At 40.5% G+C, this 19,908-nt stretch overlaps 1 protein-coding gene and 1 long non-coding RNA gene across 2 annotated transcripts in view; both read left to right on the top strand.

Annotated features, from left to right (window-relative positions):
• The window catches only part of LOC107129067 (uncharacterized), an 80,261-nt gene that overhangs the window by 17,582 nt on the left and 42,771 nt on the right, over positions 1-19,908 (top strand). The window lies entirely within an intron of this gene.
• LOC141409971 (Down syndrome critical region protein 8-like) lies at positions 3,490-17,920 on the top strand. The gene is made up of 4 exons (XM_074036504.1): positions 3,490-3,531; positions 10,862-10,991; positions 15,717-15,835; positions 17,613-17,920. Exons 1-4 carry the CDS (start codon positions 3,490-3,492, stop codon positions 17,763-17,765), a joined length of 444 nt encoding a protein of 147 aa, XP_073892605.1. The 3' UTR covers positions 17,766-17,920.

Here is a 19,908-nt window from a genome sequence, read left to right as displayed (position 1 = left end):
ACAACTCACATAATGTCTAAATAAACACATTAAAGATGTAACCCATTCATTAATGAGGGAACCAAGATCTTACCGTCAATTCAAAGAAGAATTCAAAACGCAAACACACATACATAGGAAATAAATGCTGAAATAAATTTATAAATAAATGCAAAATTAGTCAATATTTCCAGGGCAATTGTGAACTATATCTCCACTGGGTACAGTTTGTTTGAGCTTTTATTGGCAGGAACCAGTTGGATGACAGTTTTTGTGGAGGTGTGAAGTAGCTCAAAGACAACAAAAGGCAGAGCCCATGCAGAAGGTGCCACCCCACCATCCACTTGCCCATTTTAACATCTTTCACAATTTCTGTTAACAGTTTAAATCATATTTTGATGTTGACCTCTTTTAAATACTTGATTAGGGAATAATTTTCTTTATTCTCTGATGTTTCTGATGCTCGGTGTAATAAAGAGTTTTTATTTTCTTATTTCTCTTTAAAACACGAAATCAGTGGAGCCATGTGCCAATGTCAGTTAGATATGTCTATGGGAAGTTAGACCACACTCCTGTTGGGCCCCAGCTGGATTACCTCAATTGCTAGCAAAATGCTTGCAAGGAAAATGTGGAGACAGCCTAAGCTACAGAAACCATCTTACTTTTTCCTGACAACATAAGTTTTCAAAGCAATATTTAAACAAAAGACAACATTTTTTTCCCCAAGTAAATATCTACAGCCTTCCTCCTAACGTATGTTACTCCCAAATCATGTCCTTGTTATTTACTGGTATCCAAATGTCTACATGTGAGAGTATTCCTTGTGGATTAGGGTGTTAGTATCTAGGAGTCTTCTCTTTTATGAAATGCAAACATTCTTTGAGCACAATTGCAGCATCAGCTGTGATATTTACCTAAATATTTCCCAAGGATAAGTGGCTTGGGTCAGAGCCCTGAGGTTACAGGATGTAGGGTTTGACCAGCAAGAGATTTGAGGGCAGGTAGCTATCCCATGAGAAAGAAAGTATCAGACACAGCAGCATTATCCCAGGACATGGGGTCCTGGAGGTTAGAGGCAGCCTACAAGAAAGCAGGGATCCCAAAAAGAGACAGGAAGGTGCTAAGGACAAAACTCATCTCTGTGTCTACTCCCAGCCTGATCCTTGATTATCAGAATGATCCAGTTCACAATTTCCAATGCTGAAGACAAAGAGGAAAGATTTGGGGCTGAGACTGACCTATGTTGTTTGTTTATATACAGGACATTAGGTACCCTAGGCCATTGACCTCGTAGAGAACAGGCAGCATTTGTTGTCTGCCAACTCTGGATTCTGCAGGCATCAAAGGATTAGACTCTCGTAATGAAATCAGCCCTTTAAGCTACTCGGAAGACTTACGATAGGGATCACTACCCAGATTAATTTGCTACCAAATAAAGAATGAGAGGCCAAGATAAACAAGAGAGAGCAGCCAGCTGGTAGGGTTTGAAAAAAAAAAATGCAAGCCATTCATTTTCCTTTTGTTCTTTTATTTCCAATTGAATTATGATGGCTCATCTTTTCTAACCTGATATGAGCTGAATTTTTTATGATTTAAATTTGCTTATTATATTTCTATTGCAGAGTGGTTCTCTGAAGAAGGAACCTGCTGCTGCCTGTCATGGTGCCATGATGGTATTGTGCAAATCCTCAAGGCAGCTTTCCAGGGCTGCTGTCAGCCTGGCTCATGCCCTTTAGCCACTGGGCAGTAAATGAGGATCTCTAGGACTGAACATAATTTGAGGGGCCCAGTGCAAAATGAAAATACAAGGTACCTTGTACAAAATAAATTAAGACTTTCATCAGAGCAACAGGGGCCTTCTGAGTCCAGGGCTCAGACTACACACCCATGAAGTTGACCTTGGGGGTCTCAGTGATGGGATAAGCAAATCCTTTCCCATTAGCAATTACATAAACTGTCTTGCCAGAGACTGAAGACTTACAACTTGGGAGTCAGATACACTTCGTAGCCTAGAAAGCTGACTTTAATAAAAGTAGTGCATCTAGAAGAAAGATGTTTATTTATAGAGGTGGCTTGGTATGTTTTGAATTTGTGTCCTTACCCAAATATTGTGTCAAATTGTCATCCCTAATGTTGGAGGAGGGGCCTGGTGAGAGGTGATTGGATCACAGGGAGGGACTTCCCCTTGCTTTTCTCTCAATAATGAGTTCTCTTGCGATCTGGTTGTTTAAAAGTGTGTGACACCTCCCCCTACTGTCTCTTTCTCCTTCTCCGGCCATGCAAGACATGTCTGCTTCTCCTTCACCTTCCACCATGATTGTAAGTTTCCTGAGGCCTCCCCAGACATGCTTCTTATACAGCCTGTGGAACTGTGAATCAACTAAATCTCTTTTCTTTATAAATTAGCCAGTCTCAGTTCTTTATAGCAATGCGAGAATGGACTAATACATGGCTTCACCTTAGATTTCTTGGAATCTGTAAGTTGATCCAAATTGCTTGATGAATACATTCTCTAGGGATCCACGGGAATCTCTCTTTGAGAAGATTTTTCTTTTGTGGCTTCACTTAAAATCTATCTACCTTTACATGTGTGCATTTATATTGAGGTGATTGATTATTTGGGTAACACCTCCATGTATACGATATTATAGGGCCCCCATTTGTATTAGGGTTTGTAATTCTGTCAGCATGAAGCAGTCATTTCAACAGACAGTATTTAATTTTTAATGTAGGGTTTATCTAAACAGGTTCTGCAGAGGTATTCTTGGGGTGCCCCAGTGCTCAAGTTAGGAAAACGCTGCTTTCGGTCTAAGTCAAGTTCTAATCTAAAGGTTTTGAGATCTTAATGATTAATAAGTTCTATGCATGTTCTAATGACCATATGTAAAGCTAAATGCCATATGCAAACCAAATCTTTGAAAGAATTGATGGAAAATGGCGATCTTCATTCAGATAAGATTTAGCCTAGTGGTTACAAAAAATTCCAGATAACCACATATCGAGGAAGAGTAATGTAGCAACAACAACAGTTTTGAGTACTCATCATATGACAGATACTTTTGGTGTATTCTTCCAGTCCTGTGAGATAGGTCTTTGTTGATCCTCCATTTTGCAGATGAGAAAAATAAAGCAAGAAGGATTCAGTAACTCACCCAGGTCTCCAGGCAGCAGGAGGCAGAAGTCAAATTTAATTCCCCAGAATCTGACTCTAAAGCAAGTGCTTTACCCTCTCAATTTCATTTCTCTACACACTGGTGCTGGAAAATGCATGAAAGTTTGCATCATTTCAAACTTTCACATGAGCATGAAGATCAGCAGAGTTTATGGGGATGTGAGTGTTTTAAATTGTAGGTTTTATTATTATTCAGGCATAGTGAGTTCAGCAGATCAGGAGATGACTGCCATTGAAAGGATGGTTTATTACTCCAGAGGAGGAGGCAGCCACTCCATACAGGGCCCTTTGGGAAAGTGCCAGGGTTGGTCAGGAAGCAGAGGGACTGGGAGGAGAACATGGACAAGAGTCTTTACTACGGTTCCTGTGAGAAGGAACAGGTGAGGCAGGATAGACAGACTTAGGATTGTCTGGTTTAAATAGTTCCAAAGGGCTCTGGGCTGCAGGGGCTGTCTCTCATTGCCTGGTACCTGGCCATGGGATGATTTGGGCAGGTGAATGGTTGGGGAGGCTTGTGGGAGTCTGATGAAGAACGTCTTTGGGGCATGGGCTCTGGGTTAGTTGGTTTGCATCTGGAAGACACCCTTGTAGGCAAATAATTTATCTTTAGGAATTGGCTGTCCCTGGGAGGGGCAGTCTCTCCAGGGTCAGCAAGGCCCCAGATGTCAAAGCTTCAGAATTAGAAGATATGCTTAATGCATTGACCTGGAAGACCTGGACTGACAAGAGGGACAGGGACTGCTGCCTGGTCTAAAGAGTCACCTCTTAGGACCAGTGTCCTCCCCTTTGTTAAAAGAAGACAAAGAGTCCTTGAAGAATGATCATAAAAGGATGATGCCAGAGTGTCTTGTGGAGACAGCCACATTCATCAGAGCTACAGCCACATGTCTCAAAGATGTAGATGTGTGGGTAAATGGCACTTGAAGCAGAAAGTAAATGTGACATTTAGTGATTGTAAGTAATCAAGATGACACTTCTTGGTGATTAGGCAGGGATGATAAGTAATTTTTTAAAAGCTTAAAATGCCTATTGCTTTTGATCTTTGTTAGTCTGCTAATGTCAATAAGTAGAATTCATGCCAGTGACACCTAACATCAGTCCTTTCTCCCTGGCCCAGCAAATAAACAAAAACACAGATGAGGCTGCCTGGAGAACTGGGTGTTGCCCGTCACATGCAACACACAGGATGAGCTTGGGTTCTTTGGGCTCCACATTAGGGGTCTTTCAACTAGTACCCAGACCCCAACCCGCCTTCTCTTGGCTGAGTTCTGGAGCAGACTTCCAAGCGCTCCTTTATTTCTGTTTGGAATCTGGGAGTCTTGGTGGTTGAAGACATAAGGGACCAAGATATCTGGGCTTGGAGGGGAGGATTCTAGAGTTCTAAGAAGAGGCACTAAGCTCTAGAATTGAGAAGTAGAAAAGGAAGAGAGGAGAGGGACAAGCAGTGTGAACAAAAAGTTGGGGCGGCTGGGTTTTGTACACCCAGAGGTTCTCAATGAATGAGTCTCTATCAGCCCCTGAGGCTCCCTCTCTCTCAAGGGGCAGGAGAATACCTGGGGGAAGTGGGGTAAAGAGGTCATGGAGATTAGCAGTTTTTCACCCTTTGGAAGTGTTCGGCCATGTGATGGAGCCTCCAGACCCAGAATCTCATTTAGTCCTTATACAACCTGAAGAAGTTCCAAAACCTTAGGGGCAAACACATCCCATCTCTTTCATTTTTCCCGCCACTGAAAATGGGTTTATCCTTCAAGGGCACTCATATTTGGAGGTCCAGTATCTCCCCTTTGATGTTCTCTCCTCCTCAAATTGTCCACAAACCTGGAGGGCTGATGTGGTCCAAATGGACCCAGGTTTAATCAAACTGTCACCCCACTGAGAGCTGAGCTTCAATTGGTGCTCGCTGCCACATGGCTTGAGCTGAGTGCTGGTCCTATCCACCTGGAAGATGCTGCCAGGCAGCTGCTGACCCAAGCTCTTTCCCAAGACATTGTGTTTTTTTAAGAGTGGCCAATGATACTTGGAGCTAAACTCAGCTAATAGGATGCTGTGATCTGAGGGCCTCTGCTTTCAGAGCTCAGCCACTAGAACAAAAGGTCTCTCCCCGCCCCCTCCTTCTAAAGGTGGCCTCCTTACTACTAGCAGGGAGCCAGACAGTCTTATTAGATGTTCCCCTGAAAGTAAAGCTGCTACCTGCTCACCCTTAGGCAGCTGCACTTGACTCCAAGCTCTTTCAGTATCTTGAAATTGCTTGATTCTCTTTCTTTTTTTGTTTTTCAATATATTTTATTTTTAGAGCAGTTTATGTTCACAACAAAATTGAGAAGAAAGTACAGAAAGTTTCTGTACACCCCCTGACTCCATACATGATTGCATCACCCTAGTCAACAGTCCACACCAGAGTGGTACATTTGTTACAACTGATGAATCTGCATGGACAACTCATAATCACCCAAAGCCCATAGTCTAAGTTAGGGTCACTCTCAGTGCCATATATTTAGTGTGATTTGACTATGTGTAATAATGTACAGAGATACCTGTATGACAGAGTGTCATACAGAACAGTTTCACTGCACTGAAAATCCTCTGTGATCCTCCCATTAATCCCTTCCTCCCACAAACCTCTTTTCACTGTCTCCATAGTTGTGCCCTTTTACAGAATGCCAGACCATTGTAATAACACAGTATGGGGCCTTTTTAGATTGGCAACCTTCCGAGTTTTGGAAATTATGTAAAAATCTGCTATACATTTCCCTGAGAAGGTTTTGATTGGATATAAGTTTTCAACTCGCTTGTGAAAATACCAAGAAGTATGCTTGATGAATTGTATGGTAGGAATCTGTTTAGTTTTGTAAGTAATAGCCAAATTGTCTTCTGAAATGCTAGTAACATTTTTCATAATCACCAGCAATGAATGAGAGTTCCTGCTCCCCAACGTCCTCACCAGCATTTGGTGTTGTCAGGGTTTTATATCTTGTCTGTTCTAATAAAAGTGTAGTGCCATCTCATTGTTGCTTTGACTTGCAATTTCCTAATGACATATGATGTTGAGAGTTTTTTCATTTGCTTATTTACCATCTGTATATCTTTTTTGACAGAGTTTCTGTTCAAGCCTTTTGCCCATTCTTTAATTAGGTTGTTCATTTCTTTTTGTTGAGTTGCAAGTATTCTTTGAATATCTTGAATAATATTTCTTTCCAGATATGTACTATGAAAATATTTTTCTCCCAGTCCATGGCTTGTCTTCTCATTCTCTTAACAATGTCTTTCACAGAATTTTGGGTCCTTTTTGTTTGTTTTTAAATTTCAGTGAAGGTCAACATATTATCACTGTACTCACGGTAAATTAGATTTTCTCCTGTCTTCTTGGGGTTTTACAGTTTTGTGTTTACATTTAGGTCTGTAACCCATTATGAGTCAATTTTTGAAAGGGGTGTAAGGGCTAGGCCTATAGTCATTTTTTTTTTTTTCTGCATGTGGATGTTTAGTTGTTACAACACCGTTTCTTGAACAGATTATCTTTTCTCCATTGTTTTGCCTTTGATTCTTTGTAAAAAATCATCAGTTAACTATATTTGTGTGGATCTATATCAGGTCTGTATTTTGTTCCTTTGATCTACTTGCCTATTATTTTGCCAATACAACACTCTCCTGATGATTATGGCATTGTAATAAATATGGAAGGTGAATAATATCAGTCCTTTTACTCTTACTCTGTTATTCTTTAATATTGTATTGATTATTTTGAGTCTTTTTCTCCTCATATAAATTTTAGAAACAGCTTCTCAAAATCCACAGAATAATTTCCCGGGGTTTAGATTGGGATTGTGTTGAGTCTATAGGTCAACTTGGACAGAAATGACATCTAGACATTGAGTCTTTATATAAATAAAAATAAAATATTTCTCCATTTATTTAGCTGTTTGATTTCTTTCATCAGAATTTTGTAGTTTTCATCTTGTACTTATTTTGTGAGACTCATAAGTATTTCATTTCAGAAAGTGCTAATTTTAATGGAAAACAATTTATTTTTCATTAAAATTTATTTTTAATTATAATTTAATTTGTAGGAAAACAGTTTAATTGTGTTAACCTTATATCCTGTACCTTATTATAATCACTTACTAGTTGCAGAAATTATTTTTGGTTATTTTGGATTTTCTACATAGACAACACTGTCATTTGTTAAAAAGAGCAGCCTATTTCATTCTTCACCAGCAGTATACCCCCTTTTCTCATATCACTGCTTTAAGACTCCCAGTAAAATGTTAAGAAGGAGTGCTGATAGAGAACATCCTTGCCTTGGTCTTGACGTTAGCAGGGTAATTTCTAGTTTCTCACCATGTTGGTTATGATGGTAGCTCTACATTTTTAAATAATATTCATTATCAAGTTAAGGAAGTTCTTCTCTATTCTTTGTTGAGCTGGTTTTTACCATGAAAGGGTATTCGATTTTCTCAAGTGCTTTCCTGTCTGTTGATAGGGTCATGCTACTTTTCTTCTTCATATATAGGATGGATTGCATTACTTTCTTTTTATTTATTCATTTATTTATTTTCTTTTCAACTTATTTTAGGTTGAAAGGGCACGTGTAACAGGTTTGTTACATGGGTAAATTGTATGTCGCGGGGGCTTTGTGTACAGATAATTTTGTCACCCAGGTAATCGGCCTAATACCTGATAGGTAGTTTTTCAATCCTCACCATCCTCCCACTCTCATTTGTGGACTGGATAAAGAAAATGTGGTATATATACACCATGGAATACTATACAGTTGTTAAAAAATGACATCATGTCCTTTGCAGCAACATAGATAGAGCTGGAGGTCATAATCCTAAGTGAATTAATGCAGGAATAGAAACGAAATAAATACTTCATGCTCTCACTTATAAGTGGGAGCTAAACAATAAGTACACATGGACATAAAGAAGGGAACGATAGACACTGGAGTCTACTCTCTTAAGAAAAGGCAAGATGACATTCCGGTGTCCACCTGGCGAGAACAGAAAAAGGAAAAAAAAAAAAAAAGAAGAAGATTGACTCGTCCCCAGGGCGTCTTCCTACACTTAGATTCTGAATGATACTATGCTTTCCATCACTCCTTTCCTTTCTACTCTTAGTACAAATATCCTTAAAGAGACTTTTAGGGCCGAAGTCAAAGTCACTTTGTTTCACATACATACCCCAACATCTGCTACTTCTTTTCTTGATACTTAAATTCACTTAACAGGAGATCTGGCCTTTCTTTCCAGCCTTTAATTGATGGTTAAAGCTTTCTGAAAGGCTAGCAGAAGTAATCTGTTAGTGCAATTGGGTTTCACTCCTAATTCTTAGTGTCATTCTACAGTTCTTTTTGAAGCCGTGACCTGTGATCATCTTGATCAGGGATGATCAACCTACAGCTCATGGGTCAAACTCAGTGAGCTGCTTGTTTTGTATGAGCTGTGAGTGTCCACAAAAGTTTTATTGGAACATAGCCATGCTTCTTCCTTGTCCCTGTTTTCAAAGACCAATTTTATTCTATGACAGCAGAGTGGAGTAGTTGCAACAGAGACTGTATTTCCTGCAAAATCTAAACTATTTACTCTTTGACTCTTTACAAAAAAAAAAAACACCCCAAAAACAAACCAAAAAAAATTGCTAACTCCTGGTCTAGGTAGCATGAGGTTCAGTTTCTGGCTGCAACACTCACTACTGGGGAGGCATTGAGCCAGTGCCATTCTCCTAGGAAGTGCTCCACATAGCAGCTATTGGCACACAAGTCATATGGAGATGGGGAATCCTAAGGAAAAGAATGGTCGACTTTGGATAAACTTATTGAACGTTTGAATTCTCACAGTATCCTGGTTGTATAATTTCTGCACATATGGGATCTGCATCCTGAGTTTTTTTCTATCCAGTTCATGTTTGTAGAAGTATCTTACGTGTGCAGATGATGAAGCAATGCCTTTAAGCAAATGCCTTTAAATAATGCCTTGAGCAAAATGATGCATTTGAGTGTCTGAGTTTATTGTCAGTATTACCAAGTACAATGCTTGACTCCTGCTTTGGTAATGTCAGGAAGTGTGGCAGATGGTGGGGAGACAAGAGGAATCATTCAGGAAGAAGCCAAGGAGCTCCCAGGGTAAAAGAAGCAATTAAAATGCAACCCTTGGATGGGCTCAAATGCAGTCTGCCTCCTCTTCCTTACCACGGGCCAGATCCAGTCTTTCTTAATCGAAGGGGTCAAGCTAAAGTTCTTATCAACAAAAGTGGTGTCGCTTAGGAAAATCATATTCCTTAGCTAATTTTAGGTGCTGTTTTGTGCTTCCTGTGTTACCAACCTTCTAAACAGTAAATAAGAGAACATTGCTATCTATAAAAAATCTTTTAGTTGTAGTGTCAACTTACAAAAGAATTGACAAAAAGGAGTGGAAGTTCTTTTAAGTCAGAGTAGAGCTAGAAGAACATAAAGTCTTAATCCTTTCCCTGCTTACCTTAGGGGTGGTGGATGTTTTTCAGGGCTCCATGGGGGGCTGGCGTGGTGTTTGGTCATGCTGACTGGGGAGCCAGATGATCTATCTGAGCTCTGGTGTTGGCTTTGCCGTGTAACCCTGAACTGTCGAATCAACCACTATTCCAGGATGGTTGATTTTATGTGTCAACTTGGAGATGTTTTGGGATGAGATTAACATTTAAATTGATAGACTAAGTAAAGTGCATTGCTCTTCATAATGTGGGTGGGCCTCATCTAATCAGTTGAAGGCTTGAGTACAACAAAAAGACCGCCTTCCGGAGCAAGAGTAAATTCTCCAGCAATTGCCTTCAGATTTCATCTGCACCATTGGCTCTCCTGGGTCTCCAACCTGCCGGTCCACACTGAGACTTGGACTTGCCAACCTCCATAATCACATGAGCCAATTCCTTATAATAAATTTCTTTGAATATGCGTGCGCACGCGCACGCACACACACACACACACACACACGTTTGATTTCTCTGGAGAATCCTGACAAATTTAATTCTATGAATAGAATAAAAGTCTCTGTTAACTTAAAGTTCCTGTTCAGTTTAAAATTAAAAAGGTACTAATGGCTCCTGGGTTGAATCCTTGACCATCATATGCACACGTGCTTTAACCCCAAACAGACAGCTTCGTCTTTCTTTCTTGCACAGGCAAAATGGCTTCTCATCTTTGGAGTGGTCGAGAGCCTAGGTGCGGGATCCAGACTCCCTAGGTTCAAATCCGAACTCTGTCACTTGGTAGCTTTGTGACCTTGTGTAAGCCACTTACCTACTCTAGGCGTCAATTCCCTCATCTGTAAAATGGCAAAATAATACTCACCTCATAGGATTACTGTGAAAAGTAATGACTTAATGCAAGTAAAGCGCTTAATGAATTATCTGGCACTCAGTAAATGCTTGTCCCAGTTAGAATAGATCTGGTTCGTCTGCAGTGATGAAACATCAGTCTGCTCAGAACTTGGCTAGAAATGCTTAAGCAGTTGAGTGGAGCCTTAAAAGAAGCAAGTAGAAAAAAAAAATTCTGCTCTGTGCCTGAAGGAGGGAGAAATGAAATCCTTGACAAATAGAATGAATAATTTCCCCAGTTGCTATTATTAATATGTATTATGTGGCTAGATTCACCTTGTTTTCTTGCTCAGGGAAAATAATTTCTGTGAATATTGGATTGACGCTTCTATCAAAAAGCATCTTCTCTGTCCTGTTTAACAGAGAAAACGTGGTTCCCCTCCTCCAGTAGTTAAAGCCCTGAGCTGTGTCCTCCAGTGCCCAAGCAGAGAGCATTTAGTATCTTGGGCTGTTATCAAGGAGCTTCTTTATAGAAGCACTGACACCTTCGGTGGTTGGAAATAGTTAAAATGCAAATGTGCCAGTATTTACTAGTTTTTGGAGCTCATGCCTCGTGCATTTCATTCTGAACTTGTTACTCAATGCCTCTGAAATCACCCTTGCTAATTTAGGCCCCTCGGAAATAATTCCACCAAGGCAGAAAATTAGCAACCAAAGAAGTTTCGTTGGCCTTTAGATCATTTTCTTTCATAACTTGTAATTTTCTGTAAAATTGTAAATTTTCCGTTAAATTGTAAATTTAACTTTCTGTTCTCCATTGACTTTTCATTTGTCCATTATATTACATGTGTAGTGGCAACCTTGATTTTTACACATCATCCACATTCACTTAGCAAGGGTTGATCCATTATGTGGACCCCTTCTGGGGATGTGTGGACTGTGTCTATCAATTTAAGAATGTTATATATGGACACATAATGGGTATTATGAATAAGTTTTAAAAACCTGTGCACAGAAATAATGCACTTCAGGGACATTTTAAATGGATATTCCTTATTTTTAGCTGAATCCCCACTAAGAGTCTAGGTGTATTATAGGTGAGTGATCTGTGCCCTTGATAACCTTAAAATTTGGAATTTCTGTACTGAATAAGATTCATGCTAAGCATTTAAGGATGGTCTGTTGGATTCATGGCAAGTGTTGTCTACTGGATTCATAAGATGGATCTTGGAGAACTTTTTATAAATAGATAATCCCATGTGCTATAGCTATGAGATTCCTAGAGCATAGAGATAATCGCTCTTTCATCATTGCGATTTCAAATTTATAATTTGAAAAAGTCAGAAAACTCAGTGAGGAACCTTAAAGAATGTCTAGGCACCCAACTCTTGATGCATACAAGCTACCCAATGTAAGAATGTACATCTTATGAATACTGAATATTCAACATTGGTTGAAAGGTGTGTGGGATAATCGTGTGATAGTGGGAGGAGGATGACCTTTATTATTTGTAAATATGATATTTAATGCAACCCAAGTTTAAATTTTAAACCATTTCTCATTAGTGCATTTTCATATGAAATTTGAATAGTATGAAATCAATTATGCAAAGGAAAAGTACTTGACTGTTGATAAGAAAAAGGAATGCTGTATTAGGAGTCAGGAGACGTAGCTCAGTACGCACTCAATCTGTGACTTTCAACAAACAATTGCTCCCCTCAAAGCCTCAGTCTCCTGAATTGCAGAATGAAAGAATGACACTGGATCCTGTTTCTTTTTTTTTTTTTTTTTTTTTTTTGAGACGGAGTCTTGCTCTGTCACCCAGGCTGGAGTGCAGTGGCCGGATCTCAGCTCACTGCAAGCTCCACCTCCCGGGTTCACACCATTCTCCTGCCTCAGCCTCCCAAGTAGCTGGGACTACAGACGCCCGCCACCTCGCCCGGCTAGTTTTTTTGTATTTTTAGTAGAGACGGGGTTTCACCGTGTTAGCCAGGATGGTCTCGATCTCCTGACCTCGTGATCCGCCCGTCTCGGCCTCCCAAAGTGCTGGGATTACAGGCTTGAGCCACCGCGCCCGGCTTGGATTCTGTTTCTAGGTTCCTTTGTACTTTCAAAATCTTTAAGAATCTTTTGTTGTTGTTGTTGACAAAAGGATTTAAAGAGTAGGGACAAGTGACCATCCCTAAGTGGTGAAAAGAGAAGTTAACCCAAGAGATACATAAAGTGGGGAAGCAGCAGAGTTAGAATTGGAGAAAGCAGGGAGTGAGGTTGAGGGGTGCCACGTTCCCTATAGATAACTCTTGAAGGGTCAGTTTCTCTTCTGTAAAATAGAGACCATAGCTCAGAGGTTTGTTATAAGGGTTAAATGAGATAATGCATAAAACATGCTTCCAGGAATAAAGAATCATGGAAGTGAATAAGGAAGAAAGGAGATGGAGGAAGTGGAGGGAGAGAAAATGACTTAGAAAATGTGTGATTAACTAAGTAATTAATCCTCCCAAAGCTTTCACATTCAGCCAAAGCACATTTGTGCATACAAGTCTCATTTGTCTACCTTGGAATAATCCATTTTGTGAGTTATTCATAGAAGATGACTGAACTCAGCCCGGTTTTCTAATACTCTGCTGCCTTCTTGTTCACCTGTTTTCTGACCAGGAGGCATATAACTCAAGTTTTCATCAGCCTAAGCCCAACCACATTTTGGAGGTATATCTGCATCACAAATTATCTTGGGTTTTCAAAAATCAAAAATAAACCACTTTACCAAAAATTCAATCCCACTCCATCACTTTGGTTTCTCTGTGCCTTGTGCACCATTATTGGCGTGAGGTGTTGTGAGCTAACTGTGCCACATTTTCAGGAGCCTTCATGTCATCCTGTTTCAGCCCTTGACAGGTGCTCCTGCCAGGTTCTCCAGCTTTCCTTTTGATTTCCCCAGGATATTATCATTGTGGCTGGTCAAGGGAGGGGACATCCTGAGAAAATCAGCTAACAGTTCCTCCTGAAAAATTCAAGCTCTCTGATTAGAGGGGCAAGAAATCAAATTAATATGTTTTTAAGCACTTTTTATAGAATTCCCACTATGTGCTAGGTGCACATAGTTCCTAGGTAATGGGATTCAGCAGCCAACTAGCTGACTAAGTCCTTTTGGAGCTAACATTTTAGTGGAGAATGTAGATAACCCCCCAAAAAATTAATAAAGAAGAAATAAAATTTTCGATAATGAGATGTATCATGAAGAAAAAAGCAGGGTAGAAGGGGCAGTGAAAGTGATAGGGTGGTCTGGAAAGGTTGATCTGAGGAGGTGATTTTTGAGATCTGAATGAAGTGGGAGAACAGGCCATGGGGAGGGATAGAGAAAGAGCAATGCAGGCACAGAAAATATTAAATACACAGTGGGTGGGAACTAACAATTAACTTGGCAAATGCAGCTGGAACAGAGTAATGGGTGAAGGACAGAGCCCATTCAGGTAGGCAAAGGTTGGAGTTTCAAGACCTTGTAGGCTAAAGTAAGGGGTTTAGATCTTATCAGAATTGAGATGGTAATCTATTGAATGGTTTTGAGTTGGAGAATGATGCAACTTATTTGCATATTAAAAAGATTACTCTGACTAATATATTGATAGCAGACTGTCATGGGACCAGAGTGGAAGCCGGTTAGTAAATAACTGGAACTGTTTAGGAGAGAGAAGACCGTGCATTTCACTAGAGTAATTATAGGACGGGTAGCTTAGAAGAATAGGATTCAATACATATTTTGGAGAAAAATCCAGCCTGACTTTTTGCTGTGTTTAATGTGGGACGTAAAGGGAAAGAAGGAGTCAAGGATGACTGCTAGGTTTCAGTTTTTAGCGACTGGGTAAATGGTTAACTGAGGAGATGAGGTACTGTATCAGTGAGAACTCATGCAGGAAAAAAGGAACCACTCCAAGTATGTTAAGTATGAAGAGGTTTCATACAGGGAATCAAGTACTTTCAAAAGCATTGGATTAGCTGAGGAAACACAGGTAAGAGAAGGTGCCCAGTAGTACTTAGTTCTGCTGTCACTACTTGGGCCAGTGAATTCAGAAGTTGTTGCTGCCACTCAGATTAGGAAAGTGAAGGAAACTAGTGGTGCCCTACAGCACTGAGAAGAGTAACTGGAATGGATCACCCAGAGGCCACCGCTAAAAATTCATGTCTGCCAAAGCTTTCATGTCCTACATTGATGCATGGGGAAGAAGAGTATGTTCTGCGCTCTTTCATCTTTGAAATCTCTCACTAGTGCACCTCATTAGCAGAATACAGCTGCAACCAGAAACTGAAAGGCAGAAGAGTCTGACAGATAAAGTTTCCAGCCTTTCAGCTGACTGTTGCAAAAGAAAGCATATAACGCAGGACAGAGGAGAGCAACAGAATCTTGTAGGCTAAGGAGAAGATAATGAAATATTTGGATTGTCATGTCATAAATCTGTGTGTCTATCGGACACCCAAGCAGAAGTGTCAAGAAGGAAGTAGAATACACAAGTCTAGGAATCATAGGAAAGGTCAAGGATGGAAATATAAATTGGGGAGCCATTAGAACATAAATGGTAATTAAAGGCATGCAATTGGAGAGTATTACCTAAGGAATAAGTGTAGATAGAGAAAGGTCCTAGAACTGAGCCCTGTATGCTTCTGGAAAAACTTGGACATTGGGGAAATCAGGAAGCACTTCTAGGGTTAAAAGGATTGAAGGTGGCACACGGTGGCTCATGCCTGTAATACCAGCACTTTGGGAGGCTGAGGCGGGTGGATTACTGGAGATCAGGAGTTCAAGACCAGCAGCCTGGCCAACATGGTGAAACCCCATCTCTACTAAATACAAAATTAGCCAGGCATGGTGGCATACACCTATAATCCCTGTTACTTGGGAGGCTGAGGCAGGAGAATGACTTAAACCCTGGAGGCGGAGGTTGCAGTGAGCCGAGATCGTGCCATTGCACTCCAGCCTGGGAAAAAAAGAACAAAACTCCATCTGAAAAAAAAAAAAAAAAAAAGATTGAAGTTGGGACTGGGACCTGACAGAAGCTCAGACAAATGGCTTGCATATTGCAGTCAAGACTACAAGAAGGCTTAGAGGTCAGGAAGAAGAGGAGATGATGCCAGCCAATGCAACTGACAAGGTAGGAGAATAATCTACACAGTATGGTCCTCTGAAAGTCAAATGTCAAATACTGATGAGAGTTGTGTTTTGTTTTGTTTTTGTTTTTGCTTTTGTTTTTGCTTTTGCTTTTGTTTTTGTTTTTGTTGTTTTGAGACAGTCTCTTTCTGTCACCTAGGCTGGAGTGCAGTGGTGTAATCACGGATCACTGCAGCCTCCACCTCCCAGTTCAAGAAATTCTCATGCCTCAGCCTCCTGAGCAGCTGGGATTACAGGTGTGTGCCACCATGCCTGGCCTGATGAGAGTTTTTGTTTTTGTTTTTTAAATCAAATTAAATTAAATTTTACATTCTGGGATACATGTGAAGGATGTGCAGGTTTGTTACATAGGTAAACGTGTGCCATGGTGGTTTGCTACACCTATCAACCCATCACCTAGGTATTAAGCCCAGCATGCATTAGCTATTTATCCTGATGCTCTCCTGCCTTTCAGCCCCTCGCTGACAGACCCCAGTGTGTGTTGTTCCCCTCCCTGCTTCCATATATTCTCATTGTTTAGTTCCCACTTATAAATGAGAACTTATGGTGTTTGGTTTTCTGTTCTTGTATTAGTTTTCTGAGGATGATGGCGTCCAGCTGCATCCATGTCCCTGCAAGGGACGTGATCTCATTCCTTTATATGGCTTCATAATATTCCATGGTATATATGTACCACACTTTCTTTATCTAGTCTGTCACTGATGGGCATTTGGGTTGATTCTATGTCTTTGCTGTTGTGAATAGTGCTGCAGCGTACATACACATGCATGTATCTTTATAATAGATTAATTACTATTCCTTTGGGTGCATACTCAGTAATGGGATTGCTGGGTCAAATGGTATTTCTGGTTCTAGGTCTTGGAGGAATTGCCACACTGTCTTCCACAATGGTTGAACTAATTTACATTCCCACCAACAGTCTAAAAGCATTCCTGTTTCTCCACAGCCTTGCCAGCATCTGTTGTTTCTTGACTTTTTAATAATCATCATTCTGACTGGCATGCGATGGTGTCTCATTGTGGTTTTGCTTTGCATGTCTCTAATGATCAGTGATGAGAGTTTTTAACAAGATGGAGTATGAGAGTTCAACACTGTATTTGGCCAGATGGAAGCTGTGGGAAACCTTAAGCAGAGTCGTCTTCAAAATCTTGAATGAAGTAGATGGAGGTAGGGATAGAGAACGTGCAGTGAGCATATAAAGAGAGAATTTACAGAATTATTTGGACTCATTGTGACGTAATATAAGGGGAGCAGAAAAAAAGAGCAGCAGTTGGAAATGATGTAGAATCTGGGGAGAGACCTTTTAAAGAAATGTGATATCAAGGCTTGTGTGTGTGCTGAGAATGATGTGTGATCTTGGAAGTCAGCTTGAGAATGGAGCAGTCAAAACACAAATTGGTTGGCAGGTCATGATCAACACGAGAGGAATCTCTATCCTGCTTCCAGGCTATCCTTGGCACTGTTATTTTTTAAAAAATAATGCACTGACTTTGCTTTCAAAGAAATTACTGGACAGTTAAAATATACACATGTGCAAAAATTGAGGAGCAATTTCCTATAAAATGTAAGCAAGAATAATAGTTATTTTATGTTATTTCTGTAAGTGTTAGTGGCAGTAAGTAAAGAATGAATTGTAAAATTGTGACAGGGAAGGTAGAGGAGTGCTTTTTGAAACCTGTTTTCCATTAGATCTTAAAGAAAGTTGAGAACATAAATTTGTGGAGAAGTGAGGGTGATTATTCTTAAGGGAGGCGAAAGCAAGACTTAATAACAGTGCAGAACAAGGAATCAGCAAAGCCTGTTGAAAACGTCAGAAAACGTAGGGGAAGCTGGAGCGGAGGGTTAGAGTTGGGAGACCTGAGTGAGGGTCTTGGCTTCCACTCAGTGGGCAGTTGGGACCCACCTAATGTGGAATGACCATGGGGTTCTGGAATGGGCTGATACAGTGACATATCGCCCATTTTAGTGGATCCATGAATCATTTTCTACAAAGTCATCTTGTTTGGTTTTCAGACAAACCTTGGAAATCAAGAAAGTTCTGGAATGATGAAGCTGTTCATGCCGAGACCTAAAGTGCTGGCCCAGTATGAGTCCATTCAGTTCATGCCATGGCAATTGTCTTGGAACTCCTTTTTATTGTTAGTTCTCATTTGTTTCCATATTTAGTGAACATACACTTAATTGCAAAGCTGTCATTAATAAAAATTCTTATAGTACCTCACTGCACAAACATCTTTCATGTGTGCTAGGCATTTTCAAAAGTAGAATCATTCTGCATCTGATTTTTATCATCTTATTTAAACCAAGACAATATTGGCCATACTGTCTACCAAAACAGGCTGTAAGAAATTATAGTAATTTTTGCAGCTATAGAGTAATTTTTGTAGCTATAGAGGCAAAATTTACTATATAGAGCTATAGCTCTATAGAGTATATAGAGTATATAGCGATAGAGCTATCTCTTCTGGGTTTCCAGAAAGTGTTCTGCTCTATGTGATTTTAAGAAAACCGGCACATTGGTGGGAGGATAGTAGTTGGGAAATGCTTCTAGGATTAAGAGGATTGAGGTTGAGACTGTAGGTAAGCTTAAAGGAATGGCTGAAGTATCCCATCAAGACGTCATAGTGTCATTAGAATGACCATGTTCTCTTGTGAATCCTCACCAATGGTATAGAATCCTTTGATTTCAATTCCTACCACTCTGGGAAACCCCAAGGCTCGTGCTCCTGGTGCGCCGCTCATTTCAAGTATGTTGAAGCATGCCTCCTTGTGGGAATGCTGGATTCCCAGCCCAGTGAGGTAATGACCAAGCAGCATCTTCAGAGGAAGGATGGCTGTGCAGCGTGGTGAAGGACTCAATGAGAAGGTAATTGATGCTTCACCTTTTCTTGTTTTCTGTACAGTAGGGGAATATGACTCCTCCACCCGGGTTTTTTTTTTTTTTTCTTCCTTTCAAGCAATCAAAATTCTTTAAGCTTCTTGGAGGATGGGATTTTCTAGAAACTGTGAAATTTTTAGGGGTGGTTGGTGTCTGAGCAATCCAGAGAAATATAGATGCAAGCTCAGGGGAAAAGATGAAAGGTGCTAAGGAAGAGGCAGAATAGTCCTATAAAGAAAAGGCACACACATACATGCATACACACACTGAGACTCACACAAATCTTGTTAAAAAACATTACAGCAAACTGGAGTTCTTAAATCCCCAGTGCATGGAGCTTTGGGAGGGTAACTCTGTTAACTTAAAGAGAAAGGGTAGTCCTCTGTAATGAATACAGTTCTTGTGCATACTCAGCTACTGTGCTCTAATGATGTTTTACTGAGCTTGAGGATCTGTTAGACAAAATATGCTGATCTTCTGTACCCTGGGAACTTTCTCCAAGTGAGGTCACACTGCTGCCCAACTCAGTTCTATGACTGCTCTGATCATGCGATTTTATTCCATGTCCAGTGATTTAGAAAACACAGAGTTTTGAGTTTGAGTTCTTTCTCATGAATCCGTTAGTGATTGTGGTGGGTTTCATTGATTTCTTCCTAATGATTTGTCTTCTTTTTAAGACTGGTGCTATTTGCAGTTTAGTGATAGGTACTTGTAAGGATTTGGGTCTGATGTTTGGCCCATCCAGGTCGTCTGCAGTTTGGGATTCTTAGTAATCTAAGATCCAATGTCTGACCCCTTCTCCTTCTTGCCTCATTCTGTACATGCTGTTTAGTTACAGGATGAACTTGGTCCCTAAACATTCCAACAGCCACTGGGCTTTCAACAAATGTAACTGAGTGAAAGACAAATCTTTCATGTGCAGATTTGCCTGCTCTAGAACACAGAGTTGAAAATACCTCTCATTACCTCCTTAAAATTATATGCTTGGCCTCCTTTGAAGCCAAGGTATAGCTTTTCAAGCCAGTTGCCCTGTGCCGTGAGAGGGTCAGCACCTTTCTGAAGACGGTTCTCACTACTGCTATACCTCGTGCTGTTGAAAGCAACAGGAGCTCAGCGGGTGTGTGCAATTTCTCTGTAGCTGCCCGAGGCAGGGCCCTGTATCCTGTGGTTGCTCAGGGGGACTCTTGGGCAGGAGATGCCTGCAGATCGACTTTGTAGTGACCTTCACCATCCTGGTTCCAGCCATTTTTCCTTGGCACCATCCAGGCCAAGCTTAATGCAGCAAGGACCAAGATGTCCTCATTCTCAAGCATGCCTGCCTCATGAGAATAGAGTGAAGCTGGCTCATTTCCAGCATTTTCTTTCTGAAATTAAATTTTCTTATGGCAGTAGGTTTAATATGACTAGGCAAAACCCTAGGGTTTTACACAA

Source organism: Macaca fascicularis, chromosome 3 (genome assembly GCF_037993035.2).
Source record: "Macaca fascicularis isolate 582-1 chromosome 3, T2T-MFA8v1.1".
In the NCBI taxonomy this organism is placed as follows: domain Eukaryota; kingdom Metazoa; phylum Chordata; class Mammalia; order Primates; family Cercopithecidae; genus Macaca; species Macaca fascicularis.
Note: the sequence above shows the minus strand (reverse complement) of the source record. Positions and strands in the feature narration are given on the sequence as shown.